The sequence below is a fragment of the Pseudonaja textilis genome, chromosome 1 (assembly GCF_049901715.1).
Source record: "Pseudonaja textilis isolate UNSWEBS1 chromosome 1, rPseTex1.2, whole genome shotgun sequence".
Lineage (NCBI taxonomy): Eukaryota > Metazoa > Chordata > Lepidosauria > Squamata > Elapidae > Pseudonaja > Pseudonaja textilis.
Window position 1 is genome coordinate 286734660 of NC_141990.1, and position 23070 is coordinate 286757729.

General features: G+C 37.8%; 1 protein-coding gene across 11 annotated transcripts; it reads left to right on the forward strand.

The window, feature by feature from the left end:
* On the forward strand, nt 1–23070 carry GSTZ1 (glutathione S-transferase zeta 1). 11 transcript variants are annotated; one of them, XM_087922014.1, is made up of 11 exons: nt 1–56; nt 1041–1130; nt 6106–6235; nt 6735–6786; nt 11524–11591; nt 13832–13912; nt 16603–16728; nt 18229–18304; nt 19711–19763; nt 20528–20577; nt 22739–23070. In XM_087922014.1, exons 3-11 carry the CDS (start codon nt 6200–6202, stop codon nt 22866–22868), a joined length of 672 nt encoding a protein of 223 aa, XP_087778140.1. In that variant the 5' UTR covers nt 1–56; nt 1041–1130; nt 6106–6199; the 3' UTR covers nt 22869–23070. The 11 variants fall into 11 exon arrangements, with proteins under 11 accessions (XP_087778140.1, XP_087778143.1, XP_087778142.1 ...); XM_087922017.1 differs by having other exon boundaries at nt 22742–23070; XM_087922016.1 differs by lacking the exon at nt 1041–1130 and adding an exon at nt 1897–2014.

A 23070-nucleotide genomic window follows, 5' to 3' on the forward strand; every position in this document is an offset into this window, starting at 1 on the left:
CCCTACGAAATACTTGTCAATGGGGAGAGTGCGAGATGTGTGCTGCGTTAGCAAAGGTATTTGTTACTATTGCTTCCTTCTCCCGGCAGCTGCGCGGATAAAAGATCACGATGTAGTTGGGGTTTTGTCATCGTGAATACATCTTTTAGCAACCTGACTCCAGTTTGGTTATCCAACTTGAAAGAGTTTAATGGTTAATAGTTAACTTAAATATTTAAAGTAATAGTTAAACCGTCCAGACGAGGTTAATGCAGATTCTGAAGTCTTTTAGGGCTGTGACCAATCTTTGCATGCCGTTGAATAAGGGTTTGAAACCTGAAGCCAGAGGGTGGAGCATATTTGGGGCCATAAATAAACTTCTAGGAAATGCAGTTCCTGGAATTTCTAGAATCCAGTTCTTCTCCACTCAAGTCTCTTGAGTTGGCACAACATTTATTACCCATTTTACCTATTGATATTCCTTCCTTACTGCCTTTGCTCTGTCCTAGATTCCTGGTTTGTGAGTGTGCTATTATCTAGAAAGATGAATTTTTTCCCCCTCTGGCTTCCCTGCCCTCCTCCTTTATTATATCTACAGCAGCAGAGAAAACCTCTTGTCAGTAGATCGATGAAACACAAATTATATCAGACCTTTTCAGGACTCTTGATTGCCTCTCCTCCTAAAGACAATTTGGGCATCAGAAGAAAAAGAAAAAAGGAAAGAAAAGAAAAAAGAAAATAATTGGAAAAAGGAGTTATTAGAGCCAATATAACTAGAAAAGAGGACAGCAGAACCTGCTATTGTTGTGCAATTACATACAGGTAGTCCTTGACTTACAACAGTTCTGTTAGTCACCATTTGAAGTTACAATGGCACTGAAAAAAGTGACTAGTGGCAATTTTTCATGCTTATGACAGTTGTAGCCTCCTCGTGGTCACGTGATTTACATGATGGTTGCAGCATCCCAGAGTCACATGATTCCCTTTTGCGACCTTCTAACTAGCAAAGCCAATGGGGAAACCAGATCTGCTTAACAGCTGTGTTACTAATTTAATTGCAGCGATTCACTTAACAAATGAAGTGGCAAGAAACATTGTAAAATGGGGCAAAACTCACTTCAACAACATAAATTTTGGGCTCAACTGTGGCGGTAAGTTGAGGACTACCAGTAATTCGGTAGCAACTGTTGTATGCTATTGAGTCAGTTGTGACTGGGTGGACAGGTCCTTGCAGTTTTCCCTTACAAGATTTCTGAAACTGTTTTCCATTGCCTGCTTCCTACAGCTGAGAGAGGGGTGTTGGGTCAAGGTGACCCAGCAGGTTTCCTGTCTATGGAACAACTAGGACCTTAATCAAAACACCAAACTGGCTCTCTCTGTTGTGAAGCAGAGAACTGGAACTGACCAGCTGCTGGTTAACCTGATTTGGAGAGGGAGAAAGTCAGTGTACCTGACAAATGCCTCCAAACTGGCAAATAAGAGCAAAGCCCAGTGCATAATACCACTTACTATTATCTAGATTTTGCAGTGAGGAAAAAGAGGGCTGCTACATCTAAAATAACAGTACATTTTAAAGCAGGGGCCTCCAACCTTGGCAACTTTAAGCCTGAAAGACTTCAACTTCCAAAATTCCCCAGCCAACAAAGCTGGCTGAGAAATTCTGCGAGTGGAAGTCCTCTAGACTTAAAGTTGCCAAGGTTGGAAGCCCCTGTTTTAAAGTGCAGGTAAATCAGAACAGGGAAAAACACTTGACTTTCTCAAGTGAAATGGGAGAGGAGGGCTCTATTTTTTTTGTCTCTACTAAGAGATCTTGGAGAAATAATGGTATCAGAAACATGTGGGGTAGAAGGTGAGCAGACTTAAAATATGCGCATATATAAGGCCTATCATGCTACCTATTCTCTTTCCCTCCTGTAGCAAAAGTAAAGTGCTAATGGAAATGGCAAAGGCCTGAGAGAAATGGCTGATGGAAGCAATGCATCATAGAACTAAATTTATAAAATTAATTGTATAGCCATTTAAAAAAGAAATCAAGGTACATATCTCTGTTTAAATCTACAAATACTTGATGAATACATTATTATTGTACTTTATGGATTAGGGTTGATGGCACGTAATGAATCAAAGGGTTATTACATTGAGTGAAATCTGTCGGCTCACTGATTTCATTAAAATGGTAAAAAACAGTCCTTGAAGCTCGGTGTCACAATGCATGTAGAAAAGGAGTAGGACTTGTATTGTAATGTTGCTTGCATCACTCTTGATTCCTCTTTGCCCAAGGCTTTGCTGGTTATATTCTGTGTTTCTGGGGTTTTTTAATTGAGTTTTTTTATGTTAACTGCTAGTCCTTGATGATTGCAGTAGACTAACAACTAATGTAAAATATTTGGGTGGAGCGGTGTCCAGCATGTCATATGAAACATGATTTTTAGTGAAGTGTGTATTTGAAGGAGCAGGCTTTGAAGCCAAATGATGAAGATTCCCCACAATTTTGAGCCATCATCTGTCCCACAGTTTTAAGACAAGATTTAGATATAGTAATTCATAAATTACTTGATTGGGTAGCTGTATTTCTGTTAACAATGATAAACAGTGACTGTAGATGTGACTGAAAATTGCCTTGAAAAGATCTTGAACTATTTTTGTTTCTCTTTGGCTGAGAAAAGGTAACTATAATTCATACTAGGGCTTCTACTATCCTTTTTATCAGTTTCCTGTTAGGATCACTGATAAGAGATCCTTTCTCAAGCCAAATGATTTTTTTGTCTAATAAACAAGCAATATAAATGTTTCAACATTGACTAGCAAATCATTTTGATTTCTTTTTTTTAAATAAAGTTTTATTTGGGTTTTCACACATACAAAATACAAGTAAAACATCTTTTTTGAAAATAGCATGGTCCCGGGTTGAACTTCTTTATACGGACACAGAGCTCAATTTCATGTTTCTTTTTGTGTTCTATTCCATGTCTTATACTATGCTACATTTTCTGTATAGATTTTCCTGTCTTTTAATTTTCTCAAGTTTTATTTTGATTATCTCATCTCAATTCAAATCATATTTATACTTTTGTCTGTTCTGTTTCAATTTCATATTATCTTTTCTCATTAAACAATTTTTTCCTCTAGTTACTAATTGGAGTATGACACCTTTATATCTTTTAATTACATCCATTCAACTCTTATTTAAACTTCAATATATACCTTAAGGTCATGACCTTCAATATAATACATAATACATAACTTCCAATCGAATTCTGCTTGGTACATTCTTATAACTATACACTATATTCTTAAAAAGAAAAGATTATAAATACATGTAATTATAAACCCTCATTCCATTGCAATTCAGTTCTATCATTAATAATCATTAAAATCTTAACATCTTTAACACTTCTTTTCAATTAAATATCATACTTCCTTAAAAACACATATCTCCATAATTAATTTTTCCCTTATTTCTCTTCACATATGTTTTGTAAATCATTAAATATTCATTTTGTTACAATTATTTATTGACAAGCATTCCACTGAATTACGATAGCTATTTTATCAAACATTTTAATCATACATTGTTTCATATTTTCTAAAGTTATTTCTATTTCTAATATAACAATACTATCTTATGGATCTTTGCAGAATCCCTTTTTCCATTAAATTTTCACCCATTATCTCTACATTTGATTTCTGTCCTTTATAACTTCTTTTCCTTTCTTTCTTCCCTCTCATCTCCCTCCCCTTTTTACCCCCTTGTCTCTCTACTTCTAATTCTCTCTTCTGCATTTCCCTCTTCTGTTGCTTTCTGATTTTATACTTATTGTTCACTCTATTTTTTTTGGAGTTGTTTTTCCCAATCTTAAACTTTCCATTCTCTTTCCCCACTTTCATTTTTTCCCCCACCTAAGATTACTTGTTCATTAAAAATAGCTTCTTCTTTGTCGCAATCTTCTTGTTCTGCAGGCATTTCTTGCTGTTTCTTATAGTTCCAAATCTCCATTTCTAAGAACTGAAATACGAAGCCAAAAGAACCTCTCCCTTCTTGCATCTTCTTTGTACTTTTGAAGTTCCATTTTCAGTTCTTCTTAAAGTGGAGCCATTTTAAACAGTTTTAAACAACCACCCAATTGATTTTAGTCATTCAAATATAATAATTCAAAATCCAGAAATCAAGTAATCCAAATAGTCCCAAGTTATTTCTTCTTTATTTCTTTTTCCACTTTTTCTTCCTGGAGTTCTTGTTGCGATATTTCAGTTAAAATGTATCTTTTGGAAGTTGTGTTGAGATTTTGCTGTAAGTTCTTTTTAATTTCAGGCAGTCTCCTCCCTTCCAGGTCCTGCCCTTTTATTCTTTTTCTCTCCTTTCCTGTTTTCAAAAGCTTTTGATTATCCAGAAATCTTTATTATCCCTTTGACTTTTTATTTTCAGCATTAAATGCCTGTTAATGTCAAAGTGGATTTTTTTTCCAATTTCTTGCTTAAGTCTCTTAGCTGTCAGTATAGGAAAGGGAGGGGAAAAAAACAAATATTTTCCCTTTTCTCTCTGCTTCGCAGCTTAAAAATCTTCTTAGGGAACAATGTTATTGTTTTATTTTAATAGTTTCAATTCCAGGGTACCTTATTGGTTGCCTTTGCTGTTTGACCTGGTCAACCAAAACTTTCTCTTCTTATCTTCCTTCTGCACATTCTTTTCCGGTCGAGTTCTTCTTTGTGGTGGCCATTTCTACAACCACCTTTGGGAAAGGGAGTAATGGCCAGCTGGGGAGGAGAGATGCGGCTCTCCTCAACCCTGCTGGCAGTCTCCCCAAATTTCACCACCTCTACGGGGTGGCTTAGCCCCGAAACCAGCTGGCTTGGGGCGCTCCAGTGGCGAGCACGGATCGAAGCCTCACAGAGGCGAGGCTTCAGTCTGTCGCCGAAGAAGCTCAAACCGGAACTCCGAAAATCATTTTGATTTCTAAACACGCGTACCCACGGGCTATGTTTTCTAGTAAGAATATCATAAAGTCAACAGTATACAGGTAGTCCTTGACTTACAACAGTTCATTTAGTGACCGTTCAAAATTACAACAGCACTGTGAAAAAAGCAACTTATGACTGTTTTTCACACTTAGAATCGTTGCAGCATTCCTGTGGTCATGTGATCAACATTCAGATGCTTGGCAACTGACTCATGTTTATGACGGTTGCAGTGTCCCATAATCATGTGATCACCTTTTGTGACCTCCTTACAAGCAAAGTCAATGGGGAAGCCAGATTCCCTTAACAATGGTGTCATTAATTTAACAACTGCAGTGATTCACTTAATTGCAGCACAAAAGATCATAAAATGGAGCAAAATTCACTTTAGTCAATTGTGATTGTAAAACAAGGACTACTTGTAATGGAAATTCAATCACAGTATTAATTTGAGTTTCTATTTTCCATTTAAAGAAGTGTGTTTATGCTATATCATGTGCAGGTCCTGATGCATCTCAGTAAGAAGTACTGGCAGAGGTGGTATTCAGCAGGTTCTCACCAGTTCAGGAGAACCGGTAGCGGACATTTTGAGTAGTTTGGAGAACTGGCAAATACCACCTCTGACTGGCCCCGCCCCCATCTGTTCTCTGCCTCCTGAGTCCCAGCTGATTGGCTGGGTCTTGTTTTGTTGCCCTGCACAGAAGAACAGAGCTGGGAAGCAGGTTAGTGGGGTGGGGAGCGAATGGGGATTTTGCAGTAACCTTCCCTGCTACGTCCTCCAAGCCACGCCCACAGAATCGGTAGTAAAACATTTTGAATCCCACCACTGAGGGCTAGGTAAAGGAGCTACAGCCCACAAGTTCTTCTGAAAGAAAATGATGGAGCAAATATATATTATTCTGCTTCAGCAATTCATTCCTTATGCCTTCTGTTTTGCATTTTCTAGGCCTTTCACAATGCTTTGAATCCTGTAAGAATTGACTTATGTAATTGAAGGAAATGCAAATAACTTAGAAAGGCAGGCACTATTAGCCAATTCTGTAAAATAAAATGAATTTCTATTGAGCAGAATAGACATGGCATTGTCGCTTGTATTTTCTTCTTCAGTATATTAGATTAAAATCTGTGGAGGAATGAGCTGTCGTAATTTCTTTGTTCCTCTGCATTTAGACAGTTGTGATTGGCTGCAAGTGAAGCTCCTGTTCCCCGCCCCAGCCAAGACTATCTGAGTTAGCTTTCATTCTGAGGAATACTATACTCTTATATGCACACTGTACTTAGCATGGAGACTTCCAAAAAGGTGAGAATAAAGTGGGATTTTTTTGATACAGTTTAGGGACTGTCATACCATTGCATTTGTGGGGTGGTTTTTTACACATTTTTTCATACTTCTCTGTTTTAATCGTCCTTTGGCTTCAGAGCCTGCTCCTTGTTAAATCAGTAGCTGCAGCTTTCTGAACAATCTTGTCTGTGTATGATCTTCTTTCAAAATTTCATGAAACAAATAACAATGGTGGAAGATTCTTCAAAAATGGAGTATTTCAACTGCCCTTTGTGAGTGAATTCAGCTTCAGACAGTCAGCATGAATGTTCCAATTCCATCTTAATAGTATTACTGTTCTGGACTTGCTGTTGGTTTACTAATCTCTTTGCTAAAAATCAGTGCTTCTTTGGATTTTTGCTACTTAGGACTGTTAGTCTCTACAGCTTAACCTTCAAACAGAAGTTTAGATTATATGCAGTTTGAAGCTTGTAATGAATGAGCTTACAATTGTAGCTTTCACCATTTTTTTCCCCAGCCAGTTCTTTACACTTATTTCAGAAGCTCCTGCTCCTGGAGAGTGCGAATCGGTAAGAATAATTGTTGGATTCTATTTATAGCACTATTGTTTATTACTATTGTTAATATTTTAATATTGTTAAAATCTGGTACAGATATTTAGTTGCTGAAATGCAGTTAATTATAACTTAACTATATTTAACAATTACTCAAGTGATTGAGTAAATTACAGACTGGCAGCAAGCAAATTACTGTTTTAGGTGGATTGGAAGAAGTCTCTTTACATTGGGACAGAAATAAAGAACCTAATTCATTATCTATTAGATGTTTCGCTCTTCAACTTTCAACCTTAGTTCTGACCAGAATGACTAATAGCAAAGGACTTTGGAAGCTGTTGTCCAAAACAACTGGAAAACTGTTAACAGTTAGGAATGGCATGCTATCCAAATGCAAATGGTTGTATATTCCACATTTTCTCAGCATGTGAAAGCAATGGAAAATGCAGTATCCCATATGCACAACATATCAGAATGGTCAAACAAATGGCAACTTCAAATCTCAACAAATAAATGCTCTGTCCTACATATTGGCAAAAAAATAATAATCAGAAAATAAAATACAGGCGGAATAGTCAAGACCTTGTTGATGTTCCAAGTTCTGTAAAGGACCTTGAAATACTCATCTCTAATAATCTAAAAATGCTAGAGCCCACTGCAACAACATAGCCAAAAAGGCGTTAAGAGTTATTAACCTAATCTTATGTAGCTTTTTCTCTGGTAATATTACACTAATAACTAGAGCATACAAAACATTTGCTAGACCAATACTCGAATATAGCTCATCAGTCTGGAACCCACATTATGTATCTGATATTAACACAGTTGAGAAAGTCCAGAAATATTTCGCAAGAAGAATTCTCCACTCCTCTACTCATTGCAGAATATTTTATGCCACCAGACTTGAAATTCTAGACCTAAAAAACCTAGAACTACACCGCCTTCGGTCCGATCTTCAGTCTGATCTTAGTATAGTATATAAAATCATACATTTCAGTGTCCTACCTGTCAATGAATACTTCAGCTTCAACCATAACAACACAAGAGCAAACAATAGATACAAACTCAAGGTTAATCGCACCAAACTTGATTGCAGGAAATACGACTTCAGCAACAGAGTGGTCAGTGTCTGGAATACTCTACGTGACTCTGTGGTTTCTTCCCCAAACCACAAAAACTTTAACCTTAGACTGTCTACTATTGACCTCATCCCTTTCCTAAGAGGTCTGTAGGGGGTGTGCATAAGCGAACCAACGTGCCTACCGTCCCTGCCCTATTGTTTCTTTTTTTATTTTTCTTATATGTATCCATGTATTCATAACTATGTTTTTACTTATACCTATTATCTTGTAAACAATTGACATAAATAAATAAATAAATAAATATGTAAATATGTTTAACTATGTGATAGGTTCATAAAGCAGAAAAAAGTGTTGTGATATTTATTCCTTTGTTTTAATATATATGCAATCTCCATGCATCTAATGATGTTGAAGTGGGATCTTTCAGAAGAGTTTGTGAGTGATTGATCCTTCTATCTTCGGATTGTTTTTAAAAAAAAGGAAATTCTGACATTAATTAGAATTACAGTTTGAACATAAAAAAATAACACAATGCAGATGCTACATTTTCTTCCTTACATCCTCATGTTAAAGACATACTAGTAAATAGTAAGCTTAAAAGTTGTAACAACTGAAGTACAATAAACAAGAATGGTTTTAGCTAGCTAGTAGGGTTTAGATGACCAAAATGAACAAAGTTTCAAAAATTGATTAGTTAATATTACAGGATATATGGAAAAAGAAATGACATGTTTTTATTTAATTTATTTTGGAATAAGTAATTTGGGTTTACATGGCAAGGGAGCAAACCTAAATGTTTTGTTGATTTGCTACTTTATGATAAAAGAATTAGTGAAGGATCCAAAAATGATAACAGCTTCTAAACATGAGAACATTTCATAGTACTGACAAGAGTGGATTTTAATGAAAAGAATTCTTCAGGAAGATATATCACATAGTCTTGTATGAAAAACAGATTATTATTCTTCCTGCAGACTAAATGGAAAGCAGATGTAAGAAAAGAGAATGTAGATGATGCTTGGAACCCAGTGGGGGAAGGAAGGAATGTTTTACCACAACATGGATTTATGTAGATACACAAATGGAAATGTTCGATGAAATGAAAGAGATGGGCAGCACATAAATTTAATAAAAATTAAGAGAATATAAGAGAATAGTTGCTGCAAAAATTAAAAGGTGCCAAATAAGTGTGTATACTTAGAAAAAGCTGCAAAAAATATTGCCCAAGCAAGCATAGACAGATGTGCTGCCCCATGGCAAGAGTTCTAAAAGTGTTTATTCAAACCCCCCAAACAGGACTTGGAAAGCACCTTCGTTGCACAGTCCAGATTCTAAGTTTCTAAGTGCAGCAAGAGTCACTGAGTCCAATGGACACACATAAAGTTCAAGAAAGCAGTCCAAGAGTCAAACAGGCCAGGATACATGGCATGAGCACAGAAGTGGGCATGTTGCTCCAGCAATACTCAAGTCCTTAGGGTAGGGATAAATGGGCAATGCTAGTGCAGCCCTTCATGAGGCGAGGTTGCCTCCTCATGAGTAGCCTAGCTGATTGGCATAGTGCCTGTCTGCTCTATGTGTCCTTGGATTAGGAGAAGGCATGAACTCCACTCCTTATTGCAAATGGGCAGCAGCTCTTCTCTTCTCCTTGCCTGGAGCCTCCTGGCCAAATTGCTGCAGCTCATTTCCCTCAGCCTCAGTCTGTCGCTGGTCTGATCTAACCCAGCTGAAGCTGCTGCATCAGGCTAGCAGTCTCTGAGCCATTATCCTGACCAACACTCAGCTCCAGGCTTTCTCTGCAGACTCGCCCTTCTCCATCTCACATCTGGAGAAGGATCCAGGGGCGAATCGATGACACTAGGTCTTCTTAACCTGGGGCTTTTCTCTCATAGCACCCGCCCTATGAAACATTATCCCAGAGATTAGGACAACCCTGACACTGCTGGCTTTTCTCAAGGCATAGAGTCCTGTATGAAGGGTCCATTTCCTAGCTGTGCAAGTGGCTGTTGACTGATACATGATGGAAATAAAGATTGTGTAAAAACAAATGGAATGCTTAGTGAATGGTTCACCATTAAACAGGAAGCAAACATTGGGGCATTTATGTAATATTTAGCATGTTCTGCAGCAAAACAATAGCATGCTATATATTACATAAATGTCCCAATGTTTGCTTCCTGTTTAATGTTGAACCATTCACTGAGCATTCTTTTACTTTATTCATTCATCATATTTATATAACTGGCTGTCTCGCAAAAAATGACACTGGACACTGTAGAATAAAACAGAAATATAAAACAGTTACCAAATTCAGAGAATGAAAAATTATGATTAAAAGGAAAAGTCCGGGCAGCAGATATTAAATGCAGTGGAGCCGGCTCAGCAACTCACCAGTCCCTTGTGGCCCCCAGGCCTGGTTCTGAGGGACTTTCAGAAAATTAACAAGGAGGGAGCCACGCTCACCTAAAATGATGTTTCATAAGCAAGTGCCATGGCAGAAAAGACCCATCCTAGGGATCTTATCAAATGTAGCACCTTGGCAGACAGGATTTATAACATACTTGGTCAGTGTATTGAGCAAGATAAGCGATTGTAGGATTGCTACTCCGTATAGCCAGTTTAAACTCAACCGGTATATATTTAGTACCGTTGAATCAATGTTGATGCTGGTAACTCCAAAAAATAAACTCTGGAAGGGAGAGTGGGAAACTGCACATTATTTTTCTGATGGTTCTCTGATGGTTAATCACTGAAGTCCAGTGTGGGGTGGGGGGAGGTAAAAATGGAACTAGATGCTTATTTTTTTTCAGGACTCTCCCTAGTCATCAACCAGCCCTACCCACTCAGCCTTTGATGGTGTAGCCATTTTAATTCCAAGGCTTCATTCATTTCAGTCATTGGAGTGAATGGGGGAAAGAGACCAACAGGGCAGAGTGTCACCTCATCTATGTTTTGCTATAAGAATAAGATGGAATAGCTAGATAAGATGCCCTGCTGTACTTAATGGGTAAATAAGGGGAACATTCTGCTCACTTACTGAATCTCCCAGCAATTTCTCTCTCAGTATATGCCAGCCTTACAAGGTGGATCAGGAAGGAAACATGATCAGATCAACTAATTCTCCTTTATTGTAAAGCTACATTAACAGAATTTTGCAAGTCTGAAAGTGTAGACTTGCAAGTCTGTACCCTCCCCCCGTTTTTTCTTTACAGCCCAAGAAACTAGGGTGAGTCTTTTCTGAGTTTCTTGCTTCGCTCACTATCCAGCTGTGAACTGTGCTATCTCTTACCTTACAATTTCCTTGGCAGCTTCTCTTTGCCCACATTCCTTCCATTCTTTCATACAGACCACTGCACTATGTTATATAAATGCAGCTATTACAGTTTTGTAAAATATGGGTGATTGAATACCTGTAATTGTGCTTAGCATAGGGTACAGATTAGCTCATCAGGTTGGCAAGCTGGTAAGAATGAATCAGAAGCAACTACTATTGTTTTAATTATGGCATCATCCATTTTACTCAGAAACAAATGGTCTTCATTGCAATAAATTTGTTAATAATTATTGCAATATTTTACTGATTTTGTTACAATTTAGAACATTTCACAAAAGTTTAAAAATCTAAACAATTCTGTGTTATAATAGGTAATTGTATTAACTTTTCTCTTGGTAGCTTTGGCTCTGAAGGGAATTGCCTATGAACAAGTATCCATAAATCTTATAAAGGATGGAGGGCAGCAGGTAAGGAAATCCCTATTATTATGATCATTGACCAAAGCAAAAACAATATATAACAAAATCTGGAACCAATACGACAAGGACAGCCTTAGCTTTAGTGTTGTCTAAACATGATTAGACAAAATATTATAAAAACAAGATATAATTAACATGAAAACTATGCAAATGTAATAATATAAAAGTGAAGTTAAAACTATAGTAATTAGAGTAATTTAAAAATATGGAATATTAAAAAAACACCTGTAACAGTGCATTATAAAGTTATAAAATTACTGTAAAGCAAAAGAAAGAAAATAACATCAATTAGCAGATAAATCTATTACTAGTTTGCTCTGTATAAGTTGTATAAATATTCTAACAGAATTTAGAGACATTTAAAACCAAGGCACTTCGAGCTAACAACAGGTAATTGCAGCCATTGTAGCAGGAGAACCATGTTGGTCTGTTATAACAAAAAAATCAGAAGCACGGTAACACTAAGACTACAATTTTTAATAAAACATTAATTTAATTAAATGCATTAGCTGAAAAAAAAAGTCCTCTTGATTTTCTTTAGTCAATTGAAGATAAAATAGATTTGAATGTCCTGGGACATTGACTATAAAAGAGAGTTCCAGGGTTCTTAAATATCATTCCACATTCTATAGAACAAAAGAAAATGAGATTGGCTTTCAATATCCTGTTTCACATGGGCAAGTTCTTTCTGCAGGCAGTTCATTGAGAACAGCACTCATTTTATCCATGGCAGTTTTGTCGTTTAAGAACTTTCTGTCTCCTGTAAAATCTCAAGTTCTTTAAAGAGGATTAAAATGATCCTTCCCCGTGTCCTTTGGAGCAGTTTGTTTAATTATTCTCGTGTCCTATTCATGGGCTTCTCTGAGCCATCTGACCAGACATTGTGAGAAGAAAGATACAAGATGGAGTTTGGTCTAATCCAGCAGCATTCTTCTTTTCATCTTAATCAGAAGCCAGATTTTTGCTCATTATAATTAATAACGCAAGATAAATGTTCCCCTGGGGTGCTTTTCAATAACTCAATTCTTTAACAGCGCCAAGAATATAAATCAGTGATACTCCATTCTTGGTTAACTGCTGATGACACAGGGCCTTCTCTGCCTTTCTTTCATGCTGAAGACTATTTCGAAGGGATCAGGAGGTAAAAAGAGGATTGCCTGGGTTTGTATGTCTATGTGCATGCGTAAGATAAAGGTGTAAAAAAGATGGCCCACTTGCATTTGTTTTGTCCCTCCTCAGGAGGTAGATCAACATTTAAGTCCTTCCAGCATTTGGGGGAAAACCTTAAAAAATAAAATGGGAGTCTAAAATTATTTGGGTACTTAAATCACCTATTCCTTATCATCCTAAAACTATTCCCCCAAATCGACTCCTCCTGGATCTGCTTATTTGATTATCGGAATGTGGTTTCTGATATTCTGTTCAAAACTTAGTACTGGTGGGAATGGAAATTGTACACACATTGTATGTGGAATGATAGTTTATTTGCAGTTTGTATTGTATACATATATTTCCATGAGGGTTACAGCTTACTTTCTGGGAAATGGGTATTTTGTTCTGGTTTTCAAAGGCAAGCGTGTGATTTGTCTTTAAAAGCAACTTGATTTGGCATTTCTTGTCTTCTAGTCAAATCCTCAATCTTCAGTTTATTTTTTTGAGATAAAAATTATTGTTACATATCATACCCAATGTAGTTGCTATTGGCCAATAGGTAAAAGGCTTCATTATAAGAAATAAAACAAGATCCATAGCACTCAAAATTAGAAGTGTAGCCATTAATTGGCATGTGACTTTTTATCTGTATATAGTACGTGAGTGTTGCATTACAATAAGAATGTTTGAGGGTCCAGCACTATAGTTGAAGCTGATGGCAGCTGTGGCCTGGACAAAGAAGTTGTAAAACATCTCAGGAGAAAGCAGCCCAAGCCACTTCAACGCTGTTGGCAAGAAAATTATATGGAGGGTTCACAAAGTCACCAGGAATTGAGCTTGTCTTTATCTTCCCCTGTGGAATGCAGTAGAACATACATATCAGTTTAAATCAATGTATGGAAGATACTGTGTGCAAGTGTGATCTTGAAAGGAGAGACATTTAGTTTAGTGAATGAAATGACAAGCCTAAACCCCATGAAAATCCCCTGAATTTTCATCTTTGCAAGAACTTCCTTGAATATGTTCAGCTTAATTTGAAGAATCCAAGGGCCTGAGGAATTATCTTGTTTTTCCAGATGACTTCAGACTTTCAAGCAGTGAATCCAATGCAGCAAGTCCCTGCCATCAAAATCGATGGCATCACTCTCTCCCAGTCTGTAAGTAACCCGATTCTGTTAATTATTTACTTGCTTCTGTTGGCTACACTAAGGACTTTGCACACCATGCAACACTGCTGTTTTTTTTGACAAAGGAAAGTCATCTTAGCCACGTGAATAAAGCCCATGCTGATCCTACTTGCAAATATTATCCCATTTAGTATGGCTTCCAGCATGAGACAAATCAAAAGATTCTATGTGGATGGTTTCCAGAAATGGAACTTGTATTTTTAGAATGAGTTTACCTGACACCATTAGTAATGATGCAATTCGTAACTTACTATAAATCTAGCAACTCCATTTTGGAAATCATGATTGAATGACAATATGTGGTTCCCACAAGTATGTAGCAATGAGAGTATTCCCCAATTGTAGGAATGGGATGGGGGTGAAGCACTAATTTTAGTAGCTCAATCTTGCCTTATTTCCCTCAAACGTAAGGGCAAAATGCATTTTCCTAATTTAACCTGCCTCCCCCTCTCCAGACAAAAGGCAAACATTCTGATCACTCATTCTGATGCTGTCATTGCATTAGAGCTACTGTCCTTAAACCCTTGGAAGCCAAGCCACCAAAATCAAGCTTTTTAGGAATGTATTCCCTACTGGTAGAAATCTGCCCAGCAAATATTCCCGTGGCTCAGATAAAGTGCTCTCTACCCACCCTTCAGCCAGCAAAAACCCAAACCAACGTAAAATATACTGTCCCACCTGCCAATCTGGAAAAGCAGGAGAGAATTTATTGCTTTATTAGTGGGCAATCTGTTGCCGATGATCTGTTTGGCAGGCTTGCTTTGAACATGAGACAGCTGATCTATAGGGAGTTGATGATACTGATAAAGAAGCCTTACTACTATCCCTACATGCTGATCAGGGGCTCTCACGGTGCCTAGTAAACAGTAAAGCCACCATTGCTTTACTTGGCTGACAAACTATCCAGTAGAGCAATAGAAATCTATGATAAAGGAGGAGTGGTGACGGTCTCAGAATCCACAAGCTGAGACTGCAAATGAGCCTGCCCTAGTCCATACTCATGCCCTCTCACACCCCCTCACAGGGCTTGTATGGGTGCTCTTGGTTGCATCCAAGGTCTCCAATTGAAACAGGCAATATAATTGCCCTAGCACTCATTCTCGTAAAATTCCAGAAGGGAGGCTTGGGTAAAGATAAGGACCATAAGGATAAGGATGCACGCTAGAATAATTAGACAATAAAGTCTAAAGAATCAAGTTAGAAAGAAAGACAACCCCAATATTGAAGAGTTTTCCTTTTCTTTAACCCTAAGCATTTAAGTCATTTATGTTGGAGGAAGCTTTTTGTATTCCTAGAATACAAGACCAAACCTGTGCAAATATTACTGGAACGGGTTTTGTAATTCCAACCAAAAAAGCCTCATTTACAGAAAATATAGGAAATGAGGTGGCCAGAAAAAACTGGTATCCAACAGGCTACATCCTCTTAGAAGGAGATCGAAGAGGAGAAATTACCCTTTGACACATGCCTAGAAGTGAAAGAAAAAGAGAAAGACCTTGAGATTAGCAATTTGGCAAACAGAGAGAAGGCAGAATATAAGATAAGATAAGAGGGGACCAGAGGGAATTCCTAACGATTTATATCTAATGCTTCTTGTGGTCAGTGAATTATGAGATGTTGCAAAACAATGCATCTGTAACTCCACACTGGTATTATTGGGGGATACAAGGCTGGGAGGGACAGGTTGCCCTTTGCAGTCCTGGGCTTGCTGTTTCTTGCAACAGGGATTTCATTAGTGTGTTATGTGCACACATTTATTGGGAAAGAGGAAAGGAACTGGTTGTAACTAGACATGATGGACATTGCACAAGATTTTTGCTTGTGGTTCTCCTACTCTGCTTAACTTGAAGTCTTCTTTTGGGAAGGATCATTTAAAGTTTCCTAGAGCTATGTTGGCTGAGTATTTCCAGTGTGGCATCTGGTATCATAATAAGTATTAGTCTAGCAGGAAGGCCACAACATAACTAACTATGAGAATCCCTAATATACAGACACTGGCCCAGGATAGGCTGAAAGCATTTGCCTTAACCAGATATTTTGGACTGCAATTCCGGATGGGAATTCTTTGGGCTTTTTTCTTTGATCAGCTCCCTAGGATCACTGCTGCCTAATGATGAAGAATATTCTTCATGAGGCTGCCCTTGAAGACTCAGAAATTACAGCTGATCCAGAATGCAGCAGTTATAGATCATTTCAGTATACCCAAGCTATTCCTTCATTATGTGAGCAGCGCTACTTATGCAGAACCTGGGTACAAGGCCTTGCGTGGCACAGGGACCAAATATTTGTAGGACTGCCATTCTCCAGGTTGGCACAGACCTATACATTTTTATACCTTTTTCAGACTTATACATTTTTTTTTTCCACATCTACCCTTTGCAATAAGCATTTCCCAAGCTTCTTTAGAGAGCCTTACAAATCCTGCTTTTCTCACAGGCTACAGCTGGGACAGTGGTTGAATTGAATTGATATGGTTGCTATGCTGCTCTGGGTTGGTAGCTTAGAGTGGACTATAGGCCCTGCAAATCAACAAACAATTTTAATTCTCTTGCAAACTGCCCAGTACCGTTGGCAGTTGAGCAGCCTTGGGAATGAATGAATGAATGAATGAATGAATGAATGAATGAATGAATGAATGAATGAATCTCTGTCTATTTCAGCTAGCCATCATAGAGTATCTGGAGGACAGCCGGCCACTCCCGAGGCTCCTTCCGCAAGATCCAAAGAAGAGAGCTGCAGTTCGGATGATCTCAAACCATATTGCTTCTGGAATTCAACCACTGCAGGTAAGCATTTTCTTGCCTTGGCTGCCTTTCTTTCTAACACTATGGATCCAACTACACTTCTGACATTGATACAGAATATGTTGTCCCAGAAAATGCTGGTTCTGTTGTGCCTGGTGTGGATTGCTAATTGAGCATACAAGACATGGACATTTCTTTAAGGTGCTCTATTTTGTACACAAGAAAGGACACTTGGGGTTTGATTTCCAAAGCAAGCATGCCTGCTTGCTCCAAACACTTGAGTTTTCAAGTAGTTTACAAACAGGACATTCTGATTTAAATTATGACATGATTGGTAAGTAGAATCTAGTTGGCACGCACTGTACTAAACATGTGGCCACAAGATGAGTCCTGTTGCCCAGAAGGTGGGTTCTGTTGTTGAAAGAAAATATGGCCAGGCTGTTGTCTTATCTATTCCTGCAGGACCATAGCTATAACCAGCATAAGGAATCAGCTTTTTATGTATGAAATGGAAAAGATGTAAACAAGAATCCTTTGGTACCAGTTCTCATATTTAATATGTATAGTGTTCAACCAGAAATTATGCAGAGGAAGAGCATTGGGAGAGTGTTATTCCTGTATGCATTAGCCACTTTCTTTCAAGTGAAGGAAACAGTCCTTCTTTCCCTGTGGTAATTGCTGCAGAAGCAAATCTGGGGTCTCATTTGTACAACAAGCACTTATTTATTTTTAAATTTTATTTGCCGCCCATCTTGTATCCAATAACTCTTAGCTACCCCAGAGTTGTCTAGTGGTTAAGGCACCCAGCTAGAAAGCAGGAAGCCATGAGTGCAAGTCCTGCCATACCTATGAAAGCCATCTGGGCGACTTTGGGCCAGTCATTCTCTCTTAGCACAACTTGCCTCACAAGATTGTTGTTGTGGGGAAAATAGGAGAAGAAAGGTGTGTTGTATACATTCACTGCCTTGAGTTACTTGTAAAAATAACAACAGGTGAGATACAAATAAATAAATAAAGGCACATTTATGTTCATACTGAATGGAGCGATAAGGAAATGATTACATAATGTACAGCTTGATTTTTGCAGGGTTAGTTACCTTTCTGACCTTCAACATCGATTGATATCTTTATTTTTGTTTTGTTTTAATACCATTCAGGTCAAAAATATCTTTTTCAAAAAGGATGGGACAACAATAGGAAATGTCACTGAAAACTGATTGTTGGACAGGTTTATTCCACTCGGTTTCATCTGTTCCACTGTTACAAAGCAGAGTTCAGAAACTAGGGACTTTTTAATGTATTGTCCCTGGCGATTAGGTGTTCTAGTTAGGATTGGAATTCAACAACATCTAGAAGGCCATAGGTTCTCCATTTGTAATATAGATTGAAATATAGATTACTGCTTGCTTAACAATAGTATTTGCTGTCCTTTTGATGCTGCAAGTTAGATTTATTTAGAGTAAGATCTGACCATTGTTCAGTGACAAACTATATGCTAAATGTATATATAGGTAGTATATTTCAGACACTCATGTTTTTCAGAATCTAGCTGTCCTGCAGCAGATTGGAGAGAAAAAAGTAGATTGGGCACAACGCATCATTTCTCAAGGCTTCAAAGGCAAGTTTCAGTATCAGATGTTCGTCTCGATTTAAGTCATTTCCAAATGTGACAAAGGCTTTTTTCCGAATAAGCCTTTCCTTTTGCCTGATTTGTACTGGGAAACCCTGCAGAACAATTAACCTAATGCACTGCTTCAGGGAGTTTCTGGGAACTTTAAATAGAATATTCCCCTTTCCTAGAGAAACTATCTAGTGGGAATAGATCTCCAGGAAATTTTTCATATAATGTTTTATAGTTTATCTTTATAGTCAACCATTAAAATGCACTGTCAAATCCAAGCATGAATGATGGTTTGCAAAACTCATGGAGAATACTATAAAAGTCTTATTGCTGGTTGAATGAAAACAAGTGAGAAAAAAACCTTAATGTTAAAAAGTTTAAATATTTTTTCAGTACCAAACCTTTTTATATATGAGAGGAAAATAGTTATTAGGTCCCTAGAATAGTTTTTCTCTCTGCTCAAATCAGTATTCCTCTAATGAAGTGGAATTATTAAGGTTGACAAAAGCAAATACTTCTTTATAAGCCTATAATTAAATTATGTTTAACTTATTACCACATTATGTACTGATGACCATTAACCTGGGTAGGTTTGAAACACAGGACAAATTCATGGAAGGTACCAGTAGCTCTTACTTATAGTGTATTGGTTGTCTCCAGTATTAGATGTCAGGGTTCCAAGTAACAGCCCATATGAATCAAAACTCTGAGGCTGGGTTCCTCAAAGTATAGATTTATTAGGCATGTCATATTGGCACAGCTGGTGAAAACCTGACTCTGAAGTTCCCTGGGTTTTCCCCACTCAGTTCAAAATCCAAAGATCTCTCCCCCCCCCCTCCCCCATCACACACAACCATCACATGCTCCAATCAGGTCTCTCTCCCCATCCCAGATGCCTCCCATCCAAGCCCCTCCAGGTGCTGGTGAGAGTGTCCTTGGTCCCCAGAAGAATGAATGTTATTTTAGCTACATATTTCCTCAGCTATCTCTGTTCTACTCTCCCTTCCCCACAGCTTCATCCAGCCTTGCTGTGGAAACTCTGAAGGCCCTCAAACATGGCTCCAGGGTTGACATTAGAAGCTGCTTAGTAACACTGGCTGGGAAAAGAAGTGGAAAAGTGTAGGATGCTGAATTAGATAGACATTGGTGGTTGTGACTCTAATCAAAAAGATAATTGTTACATTTTTATCTTGAATAAGTTGGCAGTATGTTTTTCCCACTCAAGTAAATGTTTCAGCCCAAATCCTACTTTTGCATGTTACCACAAATTAAACAAAATATGTAAGAATGATTTCATTCTTTTATACTGTTTATCTTGTACTCAGAATATTGCAAATGGCAGTCTGTTTTAGCTCAACATCATTCCTGGTTTTCCACAATGGTTCTGTTTTCCCTTCCTACAGCTCTGGAACAGATCCTGCAAGAAACAGCTGGCTGCTACTGTGTTGGGGATGAGGTATCACAAGCTGAGGTCATAGGCTTCTGATCATAAAGGAGCCTCAGAAACTTACAATTAGTAATGTTTCATTCATCAGTGTGTTGGGCAGCATTCCAGAATTCATTTGTCTAAGAAAGGCAGAAATAATTTGTCTGTATCCTGGCAGCAATGAATAGTTCCAGCATGAAATGGCCCAACAAAAAATCCACAAGCAAATGGCATACACAGGTAGTATGACCATAATGCCTTAAGTTGTGACAGCCATAAAACAGGTCACCAATTTAAGTTGTGATGGTTGCTAAGCAAATGCCATGGCTGTTTAACAATCAATGGGCCATTTTTACCAAAAATCAAAAGTAAATGCCGGTTTTCAACAAAAATGTCATAAGATTATGTGATTTCAGGATGCTGTAATCAGTTGTAAATGCGGGCTGGTTGCCAAGCACCCAAATATGGTCACATGACTGCAGGGGCGGCATCCTTCAGAACCAGGTCACAAGTACGCCCCCCTGGGAATACCCCCATTGTGACTCTCTAGGATACCAGTTGTAAGCTGAGAACTAGGATCACTATTTACATTAGGATATTGGAAAAAGAGATGTAGAAAAACTTGTCCAAAGCCAGGTGAATCCTAAGGCAAAACTATCAAAAATCACCATTATTTTAACTTCTATATTACAAAAGCTATACTGTTTTCCCTGGACTGATGCTTATTGTAACAAGACTTTAGCTCCAGGAGAAAGCATCTTGAATTGGTATTTATCTGTGCTTTGTTTTTTTAGGTGACCATGGCAGACCTTTGCTTGGTACCCCAAGTATACAATGCTGAGAGGTAAGAAAAATGAAATTCCACAAGCTCTAAGGGGGATGACTGTCTCAGTAGTCCGATAACATTTGGCAATGCCCATAGAGTAGAAGATTGGGGAATCTCAAAATTTCTCTCCCAAAAGTCTTCTGGGTCTTCCTACCCTGGTCTGAATTCCTGATTTGGGGCAATTCCCCAAGTTGGTAATTCCCTTTGGTACCACCTAATTTCCAAGGAATGTTTCATGTCTTCCCCTTAGCCCCATTAGGTAAACCAGACCAGAAAAATTAACTCCGCATGGAAGTTAAACTTATATTTATAAAGATTGGCAATAATAACAGAATTTGATTGTCCTATCTCACCTCTCCTCCTTATATTCTAATAAATTAGGAAAAGTCTGCCTGAGCCACTTCTGAATGTGGTCCTGTTTGGGACTTTAAAAAACATTTCAGCTTCTCTGCTTAGGTGACAGTTTTTGCATATCTCCATCAAGATCCTCTTCCTTATTCTCCACACATTGCCCTTTCTGGTAATTAAAAAGTAAAGAATAAATAGAAATGATTTCAGTAATGCTGCCTTAGTGCCATGTAGTACATAAGTGTGTCAGTAGAGGTGCTAGAGTCTACCAATCATATGACTGCAAAAAATATAAATCCTTCTGTTCCCCATCAGTTAGTTCACAGGTATCAAACTTGCCACAGCACATTGCCATCACATGTTTTGTGTTTTTCCCATTTGAGCGTGGTGCATCTAGCCTGCAGGCCACCAGTTTCACACCCCTAAGTTAGAGCTGAAGAAGCTTCTTGGATGAGAAGCAAAACGTTTTGAAAGGGAAAAACCCCATGAAAGTCCAGTTGCCTTTTGGGGGAAAAACATCTTTGTGTAATTAGAGGTTTGTTCCTTCCTGCCCTCAGGAGGTAACCAAAATCAAATTTTATTTAAAACAAAAAGCTAAAATGTACCCCACTATTAACTTTTAAAAAGTGAATACATTCAGTGCTGTAGAAAGGACTTTCAGAGTTGCCTGGATCAGGTTTAGCAACTAAATAGAAAATTTATAAAAAGATGTAAAACACATGCTCCAGGCAGACCACAATAGAAAATTCTCTATTAAAAGACAGGGTTCAGATCAGCATCTGCAAGATCTAGTGCAGAAGTCTGGCTGGAGAATTCTGGGAGTTGAAGTCCAAAAGTCTTATAGTTGCCATGGTTGGGGACCTCTGATCTAGTGTGTTTGTCAAAATGACTAAATGAGCATTGTGCTATGTGCTCCTCCTATTTCATACAAAGTGTGATATTACAATGCTTGCTTCAGTATTTGTGTGCACACACACATCCACCTTATTTGGACAAGTGATACATATAACAGTTATAAACATACCTTCTGATTAATTACCAGAGGTTTGATTCAAAACTGATATAAAACCTAATTTTCTAAAATGATAGAATATAAGAATATTACATTTCTCCACACAGTGCACAGAAAAAGTCTATTCTATACCCTGTCCAGAACTTTCTACCAAAATATCCATTTTTTAAAGCAAAGACTCCTGCTTCCTTTGACCTGGACTTCCATTTTTCTTGGCAATTCCATGATATTGATCTTCTCTTTACTCTACCACTGTTCACAACTTCTTCAGCTTTTCCTCCAGGTCTGCCCTTATCTTTTTTTTCACTGCCTGAATTCTTCTAAATCCAGAATGTTAAGCCACTAACAACAGTTACAAGGAAGAAGGCTAGATTCTCAAAGTTGTGTTAGTCAGGCTTATTGCAAAGGAAAAGGGGCTTCCGTTACAGAAATTTGGAAACATAGTGTGTTAAAGGGGGAGCTCCTTTTTGCCTTTGCTTCTCTTTTTAACTCTCAGATTTAGGAGACAGATTGTTACCCTTTAGGAGGTGTGAAAGGAATAGCCGTCTGTTCTTTTTTCTGCAGTATTTTGGAAACATTCATTCCTGTTCTTATATTCATATAATAAGAGAATTCAATTATATAAATAAAGGGAGAGGCTTTGTTGTCTTCCTTCATTGATCTCTTCACTTTTCTTCTTTGCCAATTACCACAATGCAAAATATGTTATTGTGAACAGATTGTAAAAGATCTTTGTTTTGCATCCTGCAAAATGTATCTAAAACATGATGACTTGGTCTTACAGTAACACAGATGTGCCTAATGCTTAATTTCTCTTAGCAGATTTAAAGTGGACCTGACTCCATATCCCATCATAAGCAGAATCAACAAAGCTCTCCTAGAATTAGAAGCATTTCAAAGCAGCCATCCTTCCCGGCAGCCAGATACACCTCCCGAACTAAGATCCTAAAGTTCTTCAACTGCTTGTTTTACTGTGGGGAAATTGATCCAGAATTAAATCTTTCCTTTTTAAGATTTTCTGGGGAAAAAAAACTTGAGGGTTTTGTCTGGAAGAGTCTGACAAATCTAAGACTTTAAAAAAAAAGGGCAGTAAAAAAAAGGCACTAATTGTAGAGTACATAGCTGAAATAAAATAAACTTTTGATCATGTG